Source organism: Pan paniscus, chromosome 11 (genome assembly GCF_029289425.2).
Source record: "Pan paniscus chromosome 11, NHGRI_mPanPan1-v2.0_pri, whole genome shotgun sequence".
Taxonomy (NCBI): domain Eukaryota; kingdom Metazoa; phylum Chordata; class Mammalia; order Primates; family Hominidae; genus Pan; species Pan paniscus.
Genome location: NC_073260.2, coordinates 34,058,696 through 34,078,658, shown reverse-complemented (window position 1 = coordinate 34,078,658; position 19,963 = coordinate 34,058,696). Strand labels below are relative to the sequence as shown.

General features: G+C 37.6%; 1 protein-coding gene across 6 annotated transcripts in view; it reads left to right on the top strand.

The window, feature by feature from the left end:
- The window catches only part of SLC44A1 (solute carrier family 44 member 1), a 194,355-nt gene that overhangs the window by 62,288 nt on the left and 112,104 nt on the right, over nucleotides 1–19,963 (top strand). For all 6 annotated transcript variants that reach the window (XR_010109015.1, XM_034967914.4, XM_055117767.3 and 3 more), the window contains exon 3: nucleotides 2,667–2,809. Coding sequence is in view for 5 of the 6 variants with exons in the window: in XM_034967914.4 (XP_034823805.2) it covers nucleotides 2,667–2,809 (143 nt within the window). In the remaining variant the exon portion in view is untranslated. The remainder of the gene's footprint in view (nucleotides 1–2,666; nucleotides 2,810–19,963) is intronic.

Genomic DNA, 19,963 nt, shown 5'->3' with positions numbered 1-19,963 from the left:
GACTTTCCCATTCAAATTCACCCCTAACAGCTACCATTTATTGATCACCTGCCATGTACCAGACATTCAGCTAGGGATCGGATATGCATTATTTCATTTAGTTTTCATCATTAGGCCGTGAAATAGATGGTATTACTCTGTATTAGAGATGAGGAGGGAACAGAGTCTAAGTATGTAATTAGATCAAAATTACACAGATAGTAATTGGCAGAGTGAGGGTTTGAATCCAGGTCTTACTGAATACGAAGTCCATTCCCTTACCATTAATCTGAGTCTTCTTGTTAAAACATGTGTTGGAGGCCACACGTGGTGGCTCACGCATGTAATCCCAGCACTTTGGGAGGCCGAGGCAGATGGATCACTTGAGGTCAGGAGTTTGAGACCAGCCTGGCCAATATGGTGAAACCCTGTGTCTACTAAAGATACAAAAATTAGCTGCATGTGGTGGTGCATGCCTGTCCTCCCAGCTGCTCAGGAGGCTGATGCAGGAGAATCGCTTGAACCTGGAAGGCAGAGGTTGCAGTGAGCCAAGATCGTGCCACTGTATTCCAGCCTGGGTGACAGAGCTAGACTTCATCTTAAAAAAAAAAAAAAAAAAAAAAATGTGTTGGAAAGGTTAGCTATTAAACCTCCTAATACTTAACCTCCTTTTCCAGTTTTTACTCAGCACAGGGCTTCCTAATTTGGAATTCAAAGATATGCTTAAAATGGTATGCTGATTCACACATGTAAATATGCAAATATGTATGCAGAGGATTAAATATTTTTTTTCTATGTCTTAGCATTGGGTTGAAGTTCTGAGGTGGGATTGATTGCCCTATAGTGTCCTTGGAGGAGTCAGGAGAGGGGGAGAGGGGCAACAGGGTGAGTGTGAATGAGTAAGTACTGACCAGCTGTGTCTAACCCTGCTGCTAGCAGTTTGTGCTGCTTGGAGGCAGAAGGAGACTAACATGTATTGAGACTTGCACTTTACATGTAACATGTATTATTTCATGTAATTCTCATAACAGCCTTTGTGGTAAGTGGTTTTAACTTTAACTTATAGATGGCAAACTGAGGCACAGAATTAAGTAAGTTTGTCCAAGGTCATCCAAGAAGAAAATGGACTCATCAGTATTCCATTGATCAACACAGGCTTTTCTGACCCCAAAGCCCACCATCTTTCCCTTATAGCATATTCTCATTTCTAATAATAGTACCTAACAACTATAATAGCTAAGACTTTATTGAGCTCTTACTATATGCCAGGCAGGTTTTTTACGACTTTACTGGATTACATCATTTAATCCTCACAACAGCCTGACGAGCTACAATTATCTCAATTTTACAGATGAGTAAATTGAGACAGAAAGTTGAAGCTAGTGAGTAGCAAATCAGGGCTAGTCTCTACTCTCAGTCTATTTTTTTACGAAGTATAGCTTCACGAAGTTTCTACTGACTGTAGCTATGCTCTCTATTCTTTCCTTGTAGCTCCCTTACCTGCACAATGAAAGTACAGGGCTTATTTAGAACACAGTTTGTTTGCCTTTTTGGGTAAGTATATTTAAAGGGGAAATACTTTTCTCTGAGGAATTGCATATGAGTATAGTATTTTCCACTGTAGGCCTTGGATCTAGCAGGGCTATTTACATAAGTACTACTCGTGATACTTGGCTGTGATTAATTAAATAATGATAGTCTCTGCCTTCTTAGCCAGTTTACTAAAGATAATAAAAATGTAACCTTTTAACGATCAGATTGCAAGAATAGTTCTTAACCTCAGTCTTTCCCACCAATACGATCAATTTATCAGTAGTGATTCACTTTCTGTTCTTCTGGCTAGTAGCTTGCTGTCAAGCGTAGGCTTTTATTGCTTTGTTTTGGTCAGTGCATGCTTGACTTAGCAAGCATGATGTGCTTCTGAAGTATCTACCATTTGCCTTTAGTACTGTGATGAAGCATATTCCCATGAAATGAAGTGACCTTTGCAGTATACAAAGCCAGTGCCTTACTCTCCTCCAGTCTTCAATATTAAGAGCATGGCAGTGCTTCACGATGTAATTCTTTGACTTGTATACAGCTTTATTGCAGGAAGGAAACAGAAGTATTGGGTGCACTGAAGTGATAATGATTCAAAACCCACGTTCCTATTGTTCTTTGAATTTTTTTCTTTCATCCTTTGCTGATGTTCACTTAACGGAACCCCTTTACAACCAAATGAAACTAGAGAATGAGGGAAGCTGGGTTTGATTCTATGCTCTGATCTTTACTAGCTTTGATGGCCTTGGATAACTTGTTTAACATCTCTAGGCCTCAGTATCTTCATCATGAGGATTAGAGATAACATACTACAAGCACCTATTAAGAGTACACAAACTGGCACAGAGCAGATGTTCTGTAAAGGGGAGCTGCTATTATTACTATTATTATTATTATAAAATTCAAAGTTGACCTTATGATGTAAAGGTTGGGATTTGTTTTGTTATGGTAGTAAATAGTGTTTCCCTATGGACTTCTTTGTACTGTTTATGTGCAATCCAAGGAAAACAGTGGAATAGTGTTTGCAGTAAGAAAAGATAGCTCTTTGTTCCCTTCAGCAGACAAAAAGAAGCTCATTATCGTATCAACTAGTGACTGTTGGCTATTGAAATGGTTTATTTGTATGTTTTTTTCTGTTTCTTTCCTAGGGATTTATTTGTGGCTTTTCAATAGCAACAGGTGCAGCAGCAAGACTAGTGTCAGGATACGACAGCTATGGAAATATCTGTGGGCAGAAAAATACAAAGTTGGAAGCAATACCAAACAGTGGCATGGACCACACCCAGCGGAAGTGAGTAGACTTGCTGAATGATGAACACATGGAAACTTTGAAAGAGGCACAGAGAAAATCCTGCTGTTCTTGCTGTTTTAAAGATAATATCTTACCAAATATTATTTTTATGTGACTTCTGTTGGTGTGTTTGATTTTTTTTCACTGAACCCTTGAATGATTCTTCTTATTGGTCTACAAATACATTCTTCAGGAAACAGAATTAGCTACCATGTTAAAATGGGCTACCTTTACCCATGTTAATGGGTAAAGGCTTGATTTGAAAAGGTTATTCTTTTACTCTTTTTTTTCTTTAGCCTTTAAGTTATACACTAGTTTTAACCCTGTAACATTTTTTCCTCTAAGATTATGCTTAATGGGAGACAGAGGGATGATAATGGATTTTGAAATATTAACATAATAGAAAATATTTTATGTCGTATCATTTATAAGTATACATCAGTTTCCAGCTTTATAAAAGATACATTTTGTCAGACTTTAAAATTTGCTTTGGGTTCTCAATATTCATCTTTTAGATTTCATGAAATTCCTGACTTAATTGACTGTTTTCTTCAAAAGGGCTATCATTTTGTTTTTAATACCTGTAGGGAAAATAGATTTCATCTAGCATGTTTTATGTATGATGCTAATATATTTGTACAGACTATATATTTATGCCCCATGAAACCTTATTAGGCATTTTAAGTATCTAACTTGTTCTTCAGAATTAACAAAACTAATTTTAAGGTAGTAGGCTAACTAATCCAGTTAATGCACTTTATAGGAAAAGGCTAAGCAGGTATCATTTTTAAGGTTATAGGTCTATTATAAAGCATTTTCCAGGAAGGTGGTATGTAATAACTGTATTTATTATTATATAAATCTGTCAGTTAAATCTGGGCCCCTAGTGGGAAGTATAAGATTAATTTGATAATGTCACAAACCTGAAGAAATCCAAATAGTTAATTTCTCAGCATTATTCCTCCCATTAATGAAGATAAGATAATGCAGTTTAAATAAACAAAATTGTAAATAACAGCGATGAGTGTTTGTATGGCATCCCAAAGTCAACTAGCATGTGATACCACCCTGTGAGGTAGGTGAAACAGAGGCTTGGAAGATTGAAGTAATTTTCCCAAAGTCACATGTCTGGTGGGCTGTAGAATATCCAGCCCAGAAGATGAGTTTTTCTCTTGATATGCACCTGCATCCATTGAGAGAAGTGAAAGTTGGACTCTTAGCAATTTGAAGAATTGTTACATTTCTTCTTCTTTATGATTGCTTCATGAAACTAATGCAAATTTTAGACTTTGTTATTTCTTGTAGCAAGACTATGATTTTTTTATTTTTATTTTGAAATAACTTTAGACTCATATAAGTTGCAAATATAGTACAGAGTTCCACAGTACTATTTTTTGTAGATAGGATCTACTCTGTAAAATATTATTTAACTCTTTAATGCTGCTGACAGGTATCAAATATAAAATATTACAATTTAGATAATTGAGGAGATAAGAGGAAAAGGGATCTGCTCCGTCAGGTCTTCTGCTTACATGGGATTGGAATCATTTTTATGGCTCCTTTCATAACTTGCCGTGACTCCAAGCCTGTTCTCACCATAAAGTTTGTGTAAATGCTACTCTTCATGTTTAACCTTGTGGTGATTCATCTGTTCAGTAGAGCAGGCTGCAAATACTTGGATTATTCTATGTACCTTTCAGCCTCTTCCAAGAGAGGCTACTTATGATTCTGAAAAAGTGGTCACTATTCCCTGAATGTTTAGCATAGTCAAGAGCCATTCATACAGTGGGAAAATAGTTTCCCAGGTGTAGCTGTTCCTTAATTCATGTACACATGTTTAAAATTTATTTTTGATTTCTACTTCATCTTCTCTTACTGTATGACCTTTTTAGTGCTAACCTACTTAAGTATTTCTGTCTATAAGTGTTTTTGTAAAAAAAATGAACAGACTTTTTTTTACCCTTCTCAGATAAGTCTATAATATTTCGATCTGAAAACAGACAGAAAAGCAGCAGTCTTTGTGTTTGTCACCTTCATTCCATCCTCTTCTTTCTCCTGAAAATGCATTGGTTTCCTTCCTTTACACTTATTTCCTCGTACTTCTTTGCTTCCTTATGAACTGTGGGCCCTTGTGTAGCTATATAGTATTTTTACACCTGTTTTGTCTGCTAATACTTCAGCCTAACCTTGATCAGTTTCTCCTGTTCCTTACTGTCAGCCGCTAGTACAGTAGCTGGTCTTACTAAGACCTTTATACATATTTGTTGAAAAAGTCAACAACTCAGTCCTCTAAAATCTCAACTATAGCTCTTTCTTGACTTCATGAATATTGTTTCTTCTATCAGAAAAAAAATTCCTCCCAATCTGCACATGGCTAAACTCTACTCATCCTTCGGCTCTCAGCATAAATGTCACTTCCCAGAGAGGTCTTTTTGTTCTCATAATTTAAATCCAATATTCAAAAGTACTCTCATTATATCCTGTAATATGTGTAATTATATACTTATTTTTTGATTATTTGTTAAATGTGTATTCTAAGTGCCATGAGAGAAGAAATGAGATATATTTGATTCGCTGCTATGTCTCAGATCCTAGTTCACTGCCTAGAGCATAGTAGGCACACATTTAAATGCTTGTTGAATGGATAAATTAATTTATTTCCTTAGAATATGTTTTAAGAAGTAAATTAGTGAGTCTGAGGATTTGTATATTTTAAAATTATTAATGCATATTGCTGAATGGCTTTCCATAAAGACCGTTCCATTTATATTCCCACCAACAGTGTTTGAGATTGCTTTATCTTTGCTAGTATTATTAGTTTTTATTATTTACTAATTTTTTAAGCCAGAAAATGGTGTTTTATAGTTTTAATTTGCATGTCTTTGATTATTAATGAGTGTGAACCTTTTGTCCCCATGTTTGTTAGCCTTTCATGAAGACTGTTGTGCTAGCGTATCTATTCTTGGTCGTCTTATCTCTAATCTGCTCCATCCTTTATACTGTGATAAGATTAAGTTGTTTAAAATAGGGCTCTTATGTTGTCATTTCCCTCCTCAAGAGCCTTTCCTTTGGTGGTGTTGTCTATAGCATCAAAGAAGAGCCCACTCAGCCCTGCCCTTCCAGGACTCCTGTGATCTGGACCCGTTTCACCTATTCAGTCTCCTCCCACTGTTCCTCAGTGTGATGTTCTTATTGTCTGGGACATTCAATTGATTCTTACCTCTTTGCTGTTCCTTCTACCTTTCTGCCAGTCTGAATTCTTGAAACACTTAAGATGCGTCTCATAACTAACCTCTGTATGAAATGTTTCAAAACTAACCTTATCCATAGTGAGCTTTCCTTTAATTTGATTACCTGAACATCCCTATATTATACTTGTTATTCTACTGCCTTCAGTTTGCACTCTAATTATATTGTGTGTTTCTCCTCTGTATTAATTGGCAGTTGCTAGGTAACAGTATTACTGTAAACTTAGTGGCTTAAAACAAGACACATTTGTGATCACTTTCTGTAGGTCAGAAATCTGGATGTGGCTTACCTGGGTCTTCAGCCACAGAGTCTCTCATAAGGCTGCACTTAAATTGTTGGTCAGGGCTGGGATTTCATCTGAGGCTCAGTGAGGGGAGGTTCCCCTTCTAAGCTCCTGTGGTTGTTGGCAGCATACAGTTCCTTGAGGGCTGTTGGACTGAGGCCCTTTGTTCCTTGCTGGCTGCCATTTTTTTGATGGTGGGGATCAGGGTGGTAGTAATATATTTTGAACTCTGATTGGGAATTCCAAAAACATACTTTTTCTGTCACATTCTAGATTGTCTACAATCTTTAGGTCTATAATATATAAGTAGGCTTAGAGTATATATGTCAATTTTAGATAAAAAATTATTATCATTATTATTATTATTATTGGAGGCAGAGTCTTTCTCTGTCACCCAGGCTGGAGTGCAATGGCGTGATCTTGGTTCACTGCAACCTCTGCCTCCTGGGTTCAAGTGATTCTCCTGCCTCAGCCTCCTGAGTTAGCTGGGACCACAGGCATGCACCACTGTGCCTGGCTAATTTTTTTTTTGTATTTTTAGTAGAGACTGGGTTTCGCCATGTTGCCCAGGCTGGTCTCGAACTCCTGAGCTCAGGCAATCTGTACACCTCGACCTCCCAAAGTGCTAGGATTACAGGCATGCGCGACTGCGCCCAGCCTTATTACTAATGTTGTTATTATTGCCAGAGAGGAAGCTCGCTGTCTTCCATATCAATTTGGACAGAGCAGAAATGGTCCTGTTTAGTTGCAAGATGCCTGAATTAGTGAGTGTGTGGACTGAGCTGGGACAAAAGGTCTAGCTTTGTTTGCCTCTGGGGAGAAGATTGGGGTGAGGGCAGGGGTGTTGTGCTTCTATCAAAGATGCTCCCATGTGCTGGGTGCCTGAGATGGGAGAAGATATGGCAAAGTGGTGGTAGCTCTTAGTAAGCATAGGTCATCATTGTAAAACTGGGTGACAGTAAGTAAGGAACTGCTCTTAATCTTTTTGACATAAGTATTAAGTCATTATTAGAACTTTTCCCTCATTCTTCAAACAGTCCTAACACAGAACTTAGTGTCTACTTTCTTTGTTACTCCAAGAAGTTTTCCCAGTGTATCTCACACATCAGTATCAATTATTCCATAGAGGTTTTAAAGATACATTTTTGCACAAATCTAATTTTCTTTTTTATCTTTTTGTCTTTCTTCCAAGGAAGCCATTTAAAGTCCCAATCACTGATAAAGTCTCCATTGCCCTAAAATGCCTCTCCAATGTCAGATAATCTGTATTAACAGGATGTAAAGAACTAGAGGTCTGCGGAGGATGATAGCATCTATGTATGAGTAAAATCTATAGGGGGTGCATTTTATTTGAGCTCTTTTCAATTTCCTGCATAATCTTTACCAGATTACCTAGTAAAAACAGAATCAGAGTGTGAGTTTTACTTCTTTCTCTTAATTGTTCTCATTGGCAAGATACTCAAAGTTTAAAATGTTTGTGCTAAAACAATCCTTGAGATCATATTACAGGTGAAGAAACTGAGTCTAGGAAACATGAGTGACTTGATGGAGACAGACCAGCACTCAATTCTCACCCTCAGTCGGTGCTCTTCGCATCATACACTAAAATAGATCTGGTGAGCTGTATGGTAATTCCAGTTTCCCACCTTTTTGCTTTGGGGGTTTCTCCCTCCTAACGTTTAAAGATGAAAGAAATTTTTAGGGGAACTTGACGAGTCCCCATTCACATTAAAAAAGGAACCAAAGCCCTTATACAATCTAGGAAGGCTTTGAGTAATTTGAAGGCAATTTTGTCATTTCTTTCTCTGTCAAATAAAGAATATGAATTGTGATGATGAACTGCGTTTTTTTGTTTGGTTTTTTTTTTTTTACCATTTGTATGTTTTCAATATTTACTGAAAAATACTTAGCTTCAAATTGATAGTAGGGTTTTTTTTAAGTAAGATAATTGATTGTTTAATAAACAGTGGTCTTATTTTAAGGAAACTCCATATTTGCAATATCTACACATATACAGAATAGGACTTTAGTGGCCACTGATCACCTTCTTTAAAGTCAGAGTCCTGTATCTTTAGTGTCTCTGGTTCAGTCTACCCCGTGATCACATATTAACTTATGCAGAGGATTATTTAGGGGATTGTACCAATATGAAAACTGTGCTCACACTTTAAATGATTGCCAAACTTTCTGGGCCTGTACTATACCACATAACCATCTATTTTAGGGAGAATATTATTCTTTAATTAGCATGTAAAACATGCCTCTTTTGAAGACTTTTTAAAGAGTTATTGAATCTTATTGACTGTGCATACCTGTTCCTGTTTGAAAAAGAACTAGAAAAATATAGATAAAATATGCTAAAATATTTGCGTGGAAGGTCCTCTTATCAGCTAAGTACTTGTACAGTGTTTCATTATGTGACTAGGACTTCTCTTCCTCGTGATGACTTAAATCATATTGCTGTTTACTGAGTGACTATCCTTCACCTTTTTTGAAAATTATGTTTATTATTTTATTTAGCCCTCAGCAAATATTTATGGAAAATCAGCTGTGTGCTACAGACCACTATTACGAATACTAAAATAACAAGTGACCTAAGTGGTTGAAAAAAGCGTTTGGTTAAATTCATTCATTCATTCATTTGTGAACTCTGTTTCCTGGCCATCTTCTTTGAGTTAGGCACTTGAGATTATAGTCTTGAGCAAAATAAGCATACTTTTTTTTTTATCTCATGGGAATTACAGTTTTGTGGAGACAACAATAAAATCATCATGCAATCACAAATTATTATAGCTATAGGAAGTGTTTTGAAGAGAGAGGTGTAAGGGTATGAGAGGTTATAATGGGAAGGCCGTGAGAAAGGTTACAATGGGAGGTCCTGGCCCGGTCTTAGATACTGTGGAGTCAGTAAAAATGATGCTGTAGAAGTATGTCCATAGCATGCAATATATGCATAACATTATTAAGGGAAAAATAAATTGCAAACCAGTATGTACAGCATGATTTTATTTATAAATGTAAAAATATACGTGTACATAGAAAAGTATAGAATGACATGAAAATGTGAACAGTGTGATTAGCTGTTGAATTATGGATGGTTTTAATTTTATACTTATCTCTTTTTTCCTAAGTTTTCTATAATCGATATATACATTACTTGGGTAATGAAAAAAAAGGATAAAAAGACATCTGTAGTCCCTGTGCTTGAAGACCTTGCATTCTAGTGGGGAAGACAAAATACATGGAGAAATTATGACAGTTCAGTGATGAAATGTCATGTAAAAGTGTTGTCTATTGAAAGCTGAGTGACTCCACTTTCCTGAGTTCCTAACAGCAGGCTGGTGGGGAGAGGAAAAGAAGGCAATTTGGTGATAGTACTGGAACCACCATTGTATTACTTTCCTAATGTTGCTGTAACAAATTACCATAAAGTAAGAAGCTTTAAACAATGAAGTTCTGTAAATCGGAAACTGAAGCAAATTCATTGCTTTTAACAACGAAGTTCTGTAAATCAGAAGTCTGTGCACAGCGTGGCTTAGCTGGTTGCTGTGGGTTTTGAAGGCTGAAATCAAAGTGTTGACAGGGCTGTGATTTTTTTCTTGAGGTTCTAGGGAATGAATCCTCTTCCAAGCTCCTTGAGGCTATTGACAGAATTCAGTTTCACATGGCTGTAGGACTGAGTTCCTATCTCCTTGCTGGCTATAAACTGAGAGTCAGTTTCAGCTTCTGGAGGTAACATATATTCTATAGCATATATTCTATGGCTCATGACTCCCTTCCTCCAGCAAAATTGGGTCAGATTCTCAGTCTTGAATCTCTCTGACCTCCCCTTAGGGCAGCATCTTGGTTGCAGGTTGTACATATGAGTTGAAGACTCTCAGCCAGTGACAGGGGTTCAGGGACAGGGTAATTTTAGGCAGAGTTTTGGAGCCTCATTTAGGTATAAAGATGCTAACTAAATTTTCAGAAGGTAAGTTTATGGAGATGTCTTTGAAAATATTTTTGTCATATTTTGGGGGTTCAAGGCAGGGCTTGCATTTTATCAGGGTAAAGTCAAGTAAAGTCGGCTGTGGAAGGATGGTACACATAATGGTGATTGGACGAAGAGGTGAATAGATGGTTATGAGGGTTTGGGGACTGAGAGGTGGCTCCAGGAGCCCATCTTCTAGTGAAGATGGAATTCTGATTAGAATACCAAGCTTGGTTCTCACTGTCTGAGGAATAGTGTGGTTGAGTCTACAGGTTGGAATTCTTGTTGGCCATCCTAAAGCCCAGAGAAGACTGGCACACACAGGAAGGTGCTCCTGACTCTATCTTGTACTCCTGACTCCATCTTGTGGAGTTGTAGAAGCTCAGAAGAAGAGAGGTATACATTTGTCCATTGGACTAATTCTGAAGTTTTACAGAGTATTCTCCCTACCTGTTGTCAAGGTATTCCTCAGAGCAGCCCAGTAGATCACCTACTTCTTCCCACACTTAGGGATACGTTTAAACAAATGGAGATGCTCTAAGCCTTTGATGAATTTGGCTTTGCTTTGAGGGAAAGCACTCCTCTCTTTGTCTCCTGTCAGTACTCTCTGATTCTAACTCTAACCTACTGTCACTCCCACTTTAGCATAAAGTGGAAAAGAGCAGCCTAGATAGGTACCTCACATAAACTTGTATTTGAGAACTTATTTCCTCCCAAATTTACAAGCATTTGGAAATAGTAACATCTGTGACGTTCTAAATGAAAACTTATTGTATTATTTATACAGGTTTTTTTGTTTGTTTGTTTTTTGAGATGGAGTCTCGCCCTGTCACCCAGGCTGGAGTGCAATGGCAAGATCTCAGCTCACTGCAACCTCCGCCTCCCGAGTTCAATAGATTCTCCTGCCTTAGCCTCCCAAGTAGCTGGGATCACAAGCACCTGCCACCACACCCAGCTAATTTTTGTATTTTTAGTAGAGATGGAGTTTCACCATGTTGGCCAGGCCAGTCTTGAACTCCTGACCTCAATGTTCCCCCCACCTCAGCCTCCCAAAGTGCTGGGATTATAGGCGTGAGCCACTACACCCGGCCTATACAGTTTTTTTTCTCAACTTTCATTCTCTCTCATGGAAAATATTAGAAGTTGTAAAGATGCTAACTAAATATTCTGAAGGTAAATTTATGGAGATTTTTTGTCATATTTTGTGACCATACTACTCTTTAGCCTAAATTTTTAAACTCTTTACAAAGGTAACATCTGTATTGCTAGTGCAATTCTGCCTTTAGGATAATACTTGCTGTGGAAAATACTGCGAGCAATTTGAAAGAGGAGATCCAGCTACGTACCTTAGAAAATGCAGGAGTTGAAAGTCAAAATGTTTTGCCAATTCTAAATAGGGAAGTGAAAACCTGTTTAACAGAATTAGATGACATGTATGCAGCTAGGCGGCAAGGAAGGGATGATTGGTTTTTCTCCATGTTGTTTGACTAGATGTATATATTTGCCATGTCTAAGTTAAACAGCTGGTACAAATGCTCAATCCGAAGTCTCACTACTTGAGTTGGTTCTCGGTTACCTGACACCTGTAAAGATTTTTACAAGCTTTAGTCATTGTTCATGAGCTGATAGACAATGACCTTTGTAATATACTTCAGGTAATTATTAACTGCTTCAACTATGAGTTTGATGGCAATCAAGTGGGTTTGCCACCCACTTGTGTTTACCTGGGTGTCAGAGTTGAGGGCACCTAAGAAGTTAGAGGGCACACAGTCCACACACAACCACCCTTATATCTGACCCCAATTGCAAGATCAGGGGTCCATAAAACCACCTATTTCCTGGCAAATTATTTGCCAGGAAGACTTGCAGAACTCACTGAACGCTACTGTACTCATGGTTATGGTTTATTTTTAGGAAAGGATATAGAGTAAAATCAGCCAACAAAATGAGTGCATGGGGTAGAGCTTCCATTGTTGTCTCCCTTGGGGAGAGAGGAGTACACGGAGTCCGAGCACAGTACTTTCTCAGTGTCAGTGTGTGACAATACGCAGAGTATGGCTAACCAAAGAAGCTCACCTAAGCCTCAGTGTTCATAATTTTTGTTGGGACTCCATTATATGGCTGACTCAGGCTCCAGTCTCCAGCTCCTCTGGTCAATTTGATACCATGTGATCCCAAACTCTTAATCTAAACAACATTGTTGGTCTTTCTAGGGTGGTCGACGCCCACCCTAAATACTATGTGGAGTGGTCTACCCCAACCCTAAAACACATTGTTAGACTTCTGTGACCCAAGAGCACCAAGTAAACAAAGACACTCCTATAAGGCTTAGAAATTAACTCCCAGAAGTGAAGGGCAAAGTCCAGATCTCTTTCTGAGTAAGGTTAAATTCTTACTACACACTGGGGCTCATTAAATTAAATTGGATTTTGTAAAGTCGATTTTCAGGAAGAAATTTAAAAATATTTCATTTTTATAGTTTTGTTGAGTTATAACTTACATATAGTAAAATTTACTCATTCAAGTGTAGTTTGAATTTGGTAACTATATGCAGTCATGCATCCTCCATCACAATCCATACTTCTTTTGCTCTTAGAAAATTACCTTGTGCCCCTTTGTAGTCAGTCCTTGCCCCCATTCTTGTCCCTAGACAACCACTGATCTGCTTTTCGTAGTATAGTTTTGTTTTTTCTAGAATGTCATATACAAAATAATTATATATTATGTAGTATTTTGTGTCTACCTTTTAAAACATATAATAATGCTACTGAGATTCATGCATGTTGTTAAATACATCAGTGGTTAGTTCCTTTTAAATTACTGAGAAATATTCCATTGTGTGGCTATAACACAGTTTATCTGTTCACTAGGTTTTTTGCTATTTGGGTTATTTCAATATTTAACTTTTTTTTTTTTTTTTTTTACTATTGTGAGTAATACTGCTTTAACAATTTGTGTATGTAATTTAATATATTTCATTACTCTTGGAGAGTTAGATATATAGCATTGAGATTGCAGAGTCATGTGGTGAGGATGTTTAACTTTATAAGAAATTATCAAGCTGTTTCCCAAAGTGGTTGCTGCACTATTTTGCATTCCCACTACAATAGTAGGAGGGTTATATTTGCTTCACTTCCTCCTAACATTTTGTATTATGAGACTTTTTGTTATTTGTTACATTTTATTTTATTTTATTTTTTTTAGAGATAGGATCTCACTATGTTGCACAGTTTGGAGTGCCATGGCTATTCATTGGCATGATTATAGCACGCTACAGCCTCGAATTCCTGGCCTTAAGTGACCCTGAGGCTCCCATATAGCTGGGACTATAGGTACAGTCCCATGCATGTCACCATGCATGTCTCTGTTCTTTTTATTCTTAGCCATTCTAGTGAATCTGTAGTGGTATCTCACTGTGGTTTTAATTTGCATGTTTCTAATGACCGATGATGTTGACCATCTTTTTAAGTGCTGGTTGACCATCCATCTGTTTTCTTTTGTGAAGTATTCATATCTTGCATATTTTAAAACAAACTGGTTAGTCTTAATGAGTTATGAGCACTAAATCTGTATACAAGACCTTTGTTAGGTAAGTGTTTTGCAATTATTTTTTCTAATCTTTGGTTTGCTTTTTGTTTTCTTAGTGGCATCTTTTGATGAGCAAAAGTTTTACATTTTGATAAAGTTGAATTTGTTTGTTTTTATTAATGGCTCATGTTTTTTGTGTACTATCTGAGAAATTACTGCCTTACCCCAAATTCACAATGATTTTTTTGTGCTTTCTACTGAAAGTTTTTTAGTTAGCGCTTATGTTGATATATATGATTCATTTTGATTTAATTTTTGATTATGGTGTGAAGAAAAGGTCAAGGTTTATCTTTTTTCTCCCATACAAAAATATGGTTATTCCAGAAGCATTTATTGAAAAGACTATCTTCCCCATTGAATTACTTTGCCACCTTTGTCAAAAATAGATTTTATTATAGGTTTGATGGCATGAAAGGAGGCTGATGGAGTTTCTAGTAATAGCAGCTACCAGTATTATGGAGAAATAGAAATAGTTTACCTCAAATTAAATAAGCAAGGACATCATCTTTTTAATAGCACTATTTTAAATAACTAGTTGCAGCAAATCATAATGAAAGAGATAACTAGAATATGTATAGGTAGTTAGAAAGAAAAATAATACTATTTGCCAGTGACAAGGGACTATAACCTGGAATGTTTAGGAGATTCAACAAAAACATATCTTGAAATGAGGCGCTTAAATTATAGGTTATAAAGCAGATGCCTAACTAAAGTCAGTCGTTTGTCTTATCAGTGCACAGAAAATACAATGAAAAATATAATACTTGTTTTATTAAAATAAAATCTAACAGGTTATATGTGGGACCAAATACAGAGAGTTATAGTATTTTAAGTAAAAAAAAAAACAAGAGAGATATAATCTACTTCTGGTTGAGTAGTCTTAATATAGTAAAGATGACAATACTAACAAAGTTAATATATAGATTTAATAAAGTGCCAGTTAAGATCCCAGTAGGATGTGCATTGAACTGGATTGATAGTATAAATCACAGAGTAAAGGATCAGGGAAGAATTTCAGAGGAGAAAGGTTTTTAAATTGTTTCTCATTCACAAAATAATTTGAAAGGATTAGAAGTAGGTGCATATATTGTAAGACAATGAAATGGGAATAAAAAAGATCAGAAGGCACACCGTGGAAGTGGAGAAGAGATGAGACCAGAAATCTAGGCTAAGTGTAGTTACTGACATAAAGCACTAAATTAGCTGTGAACTTTCTGGTTTTGAAGGCAGGAAGGGAAACATATGGGTTTCACCATGGGTTGGATATAAGACAACAGGGAATATTGGACACTTTGGACTTTACGTGTGTGTGCCCCATGTAAAGGAGATAGCTGCTAATTGGGGTGAGTTTTGGCATATGGGTAGATGGGGCCAGTGATGCTAAGTTTTCAAAAGAAGCCGGAAGTCTGTTAATGAGTAGAAGAGTGTATCAGTCTTATGATTTTTAAATGTTGGCAGTTAGCATACTAGCCAAATAAAAGGTGGGAGTGAAGGGTTACTCATTGTGTGAGTACAGATCGTGTATCTATAGTTGTCATTATCTAATTAATAATTGTGTCACTTAGAGGAGAATGAAAGGGGTATTGCCATTCTAGGCCGAAACCTGTTCCAAAGGACAACAACAAGACTACCTGGACATAGGTTAAGAACAGTGATGGGAACAAAATAGAAACAGCAGAAATAAATACTGTGAAAGTAGTCAGTGTTTAACAAAAAATATTGGGTTGAGTGATACTGTGAAGAAAGCTATATTTAGATCTACTTTAATCTCATACCATGCAAAATAAGTTCCACATGGGTTAAATATTTTAAAATCAATGTTCTACTTTGTATAATTGAATGAATATTATACTTTAATGGTTGTTATATTTTGTATAATTTCAGTATTATAAATGAATATTATACTTTGTATAATTTCAATAATTGATACATTGTTGAGGCAATAAAGAAATTAAGTAAGGCTGGGCGCAGTGGCTCATGTCTGTAATCCCAGCACTTTGGGAGGTCAAGGCGGGCGGATTACTTGAGGTCAGGAGTTTGAGACCAGCCTGGCCAACCCCCCTGTCTATTAAAAAAAAAAAAAAAAAATACACCACCAGGCGTGGTGGCGGGCACCTGTAATCCCAGCTACTTGGAAGGCTGAGACAGGAGAATTGCTTGAACCCAGGAGGCAGAGGTTGCAGTGAGCCGAGATCATGCCATTGCACTACAGCCTGGGCAACAGAGTGAAACTACGTCTCAAAAAAAAAAAAAATTAAGAAATTAAATAATACCAAGGTAGGCATGTTTGATTATCAAAAATTTGATTCTCTGATATAAAAGCAATACAATGGGAACAACATTTAGAGTTTTTCTATGATAGGTAAGATTTTTCATGCAACTGGGGATGTATCTGTACGAGTAGATCCAGTAGGCAGATAATCAAAGGACAGGTTACACTGTTGAAAATAACAACAGTAATGTTTGGCCTAAGGATCTTCATTTGTAAAATGAAAATAGTAGCAGTACTTCCTTGGGTGTTTTAGAGGAGTAAAGATCATAAATCATGTATACTCCTTAGCACAGTGCCTGGTATCGTGAACGTTAACTGTTGTTTATTATAATCATCTTCATTATCATCATCTAAAACAAGCTTCAAAGTTACTTAATCAAGGCTTCGTCCCTTTTTAACCTAGATGGGGAAAACACAGCTATTTTAACCAACTGTTAAATTTATGTAGTTTGCAAAGCACTCTCACATATTCTGTCTCATTGATTCTCACTATCCCTGGGAACTGCTTAAATTTTTTCTCAGGGGAGGCTTTCAGGGTTCCGTTTTTCATAGACACAGCTTGGTCTTTGTCATCACCCTTAATTGTTCTACCTATAAAATCAATTCAGAGTAATTCTAAACTTTCCCCACTCTCACCATGGTCTTCTGTCCTTCCATCTTGCATTGCATGTCCTTTTTTGCCCACTACAGCCATTCTTCGACCTCTAGTCCTTTGACTCCTGTACTTTCTCCCAAGTGCTTTTTGTTTTTGTTTTTGTTTTTTTTTGACGGAGTCTTGCTCTGTCGCCCAGGCTGGAGTGCAGTGGTGCGATCTAGGCTCACTGCAAGCTCCGCCTCCCAGACTCACGCCATTCTCCTGCCTCAGCCTCCCGAGTAGCTGGGACTACAGGCGCCTGCCACCACACCCGGCTAATTTTTTGTATTTTTAGTAGAGACGGGGTTTCACCGTGTTAGCCAGGATGGTCTCGATCTCCTGACCTCGTGATCAGGATTACAGGCGTGATTCACTGCGCCCGGAATTTTTTTTTTTTTTTAAAGACAGAGTTTCACTCTGTGGTCTAGGTGGGAGTGCAGTGGGGTGATCTCGGCTCACTGCAACCTCCACCTCCTGGGTTCAAGTGATTTCCTGCCTTAGCCTCCTGAGTAGCTGGGATTACAGTTGTGTGCCACCACACCTGGCCAATTTTTGTATTTTTTTTGTAGAGATGGGGTTTCACTGTGTTGGCCAGGCTGGTCTCAAACTCCTGGCCTCAAGCAATCCACCTGCCTCAGCCTCCCAAAGTGCTGGGATTGCAGGCATGAGCCACCATGCCTGGCCTCCAAGTACTGTTTTTACTCTACTGTTATCCTTGCTTTTTGTTGTAATATAATTTTTTCATAATGTTGTGACAATTTCTAGTGAATATCTGTGCCTTACTCTGTCTTACTCAGAGATCTGAAAGAAATCTGTGATAGGCAAAGGATTCCGAGGGACATTTCTCCAAAACAGCTATGTGAATGGCTAACAGGCACATGAAAAGATAGCCAACATCATTAGCTATCAAGAAATGCAAATCAAAACCACAATAAGTTACTATTTCACATCCACTAGAATAATTATAATAAAAAGGCAGTTACAGATGTTGGTGAGAATGTGAAGAAATTGGAGCCCTCATACGTTGCTGCTGGGAATGTAAAATGTGATAGCTGCTCTTGTAAACAATCTGACAGTCCATCAAAATATCAAACATAGAGTTACCATATGATCCAGCAATTCCACTCCTTCGTATCTACCCAAGAGAACTAAAAACAGATGTCCCCACAAAGACTTGTACATGAACATTCATAGCAGCTGCAGCATCTAATAGCCAAAAACAGAAAACAGCACAAATGTACATCAACTGATGACAGGATAAACAAAATGTGGTATATCCACACAATGAAAAGTTATTTAGCCATTAAAAGGAATGAAGTGCTTATATATGCCATGGCATGGATGAACCTTGAAAGTGTTATACTACATAAAAGAAGCCAGCCACATATGGTACAATTCTCTTTATATGAAATGTATAGAATAGACAAATGTATAGAGACATAAGGTAGATTAGTAGTTGCCTAGGGCTGGGGAGTAGTTGGACATGGAAGGATGATGTATTCACTTGTTTTCTGTTGCCTACAGCAGAATACCTGCAACTGGGTAATTTATAAAGAAAAAGGAATGTATTTCTTATAATTATGGAAGTTGAGAAGTCCAAGATGGAGGGTCTACATCTGATGAGAGCCTTTTGCTGGTGGGGACTCTGTGCAGAGTCCTGAGATAGCTCAGGGTATCACATGATGAGGGGTCGAGTGTGCTAATATGCTAGCTCACATCTCTCTTCTTACAAAGCCACCAATTCCCCTCCCATGATAATTCATTAATCCATTAACAAGGGCGGAACTCTCATAATCCAATCACCTCTTAAAGGCACCACCTCTCAATACTGCCGCACTGGGGATTAAATTTCAACATGAGTTTTGGAGGGGACAAATATTTATACCATAACAGATGAGGAGTAATTCTAATGGATAGGAGGTTTCTTTTGGGGGTGACAAAAGGTTCTAAAATTAGATTGTAGTAATGAGATGAACAACTCCGTCAAATATACTTAAAACATTGAATTGCACAGTTTACACAGGTGAATTTTATGGTATGTTAATTATATTTCAGAAAAGCTGATAAACTAAAAAGAAAATGAAATTTCTGGCCATTGGCCCATGACACATATTATTTCTCAGTATGAGTGCTGAAACAAGTTGATTTAGGAGTGTTCTTTCAATTTATTGGACTAAGTAGAAAATTGTTTTTTTCATGTGAAATGTTCTTTTTTAAGAGACCAGGCAGGTCTTGCTTTGTCACCTAGGCTGGAGTGCAGTGGTACCACCTTGGCTCACTGCAGCCTCAACCTCTTGGGCTTAAGTAATCCTTCCAGCTCAGCCTCCCAAGCAGCTGGGACTACAGGCGTGTGTCACCACATCTGGCTAATTTTTGTATTTTTTGTAGGGATGGGGTCTGGCTGTGTTGCCCAGGCTAGTCTCAAACTCCTGGCCTCAAGTGATCCTCCTGCCCTTGTCTCCCAAAGTACTGGGATTACAGACAAGAGCTAATGCACCCAGCTAAAGTTGTTTTAATTTACTTTCTTGCCTCAGTTTATTATAAGTAATATCATTTGCTATAAGTGACTCTTGGTTGCCATTCTGACAATTATGTCTCCCTCCATGGTACATGGATAAGCAGGAGACAGGCATTGTAGCTAAATAGGGGAGTCTTCCCCCGTGCTTTTCCAGTTCCATGCCTTTGCTTTGCAATGTTAGTATCTTCTTTGGCTCTTTCGTCATCTTGCTTTTTACTCTTACGAGGCCTTTGACAATCTATTCGAAACTATGAAGTATAAAATCTGTCTTCAGAAAAATACATATGGATTTGCACATCAGATTTTGCTTATGATTTCTGGAGGCTCACAGATTTCACCCAGGTTAAGAATCTTAACCCTACACACTGACTTTGGTGATCTCATGCACTCCCAGGGGAAAGCTACCATTTACATGCTGATTATTCCAAAATCACTGTCGCCTGTCCAGATTTCTCTGCTAGAATCCTACAGCCAACTGTATAGGTCCATTTGGACACTTCATAGGCATCTCCAACTTAAATTCTCTGCAGTTGGAACGTCATCCTTGTCCTTCAGTAGTCTGCTCCTCCTCCTGAGTCCCCTATCTTACAGAATTGAGCAGGATTCCAAACCAGAATGTCCTAACCATTTAGTCTGAGAT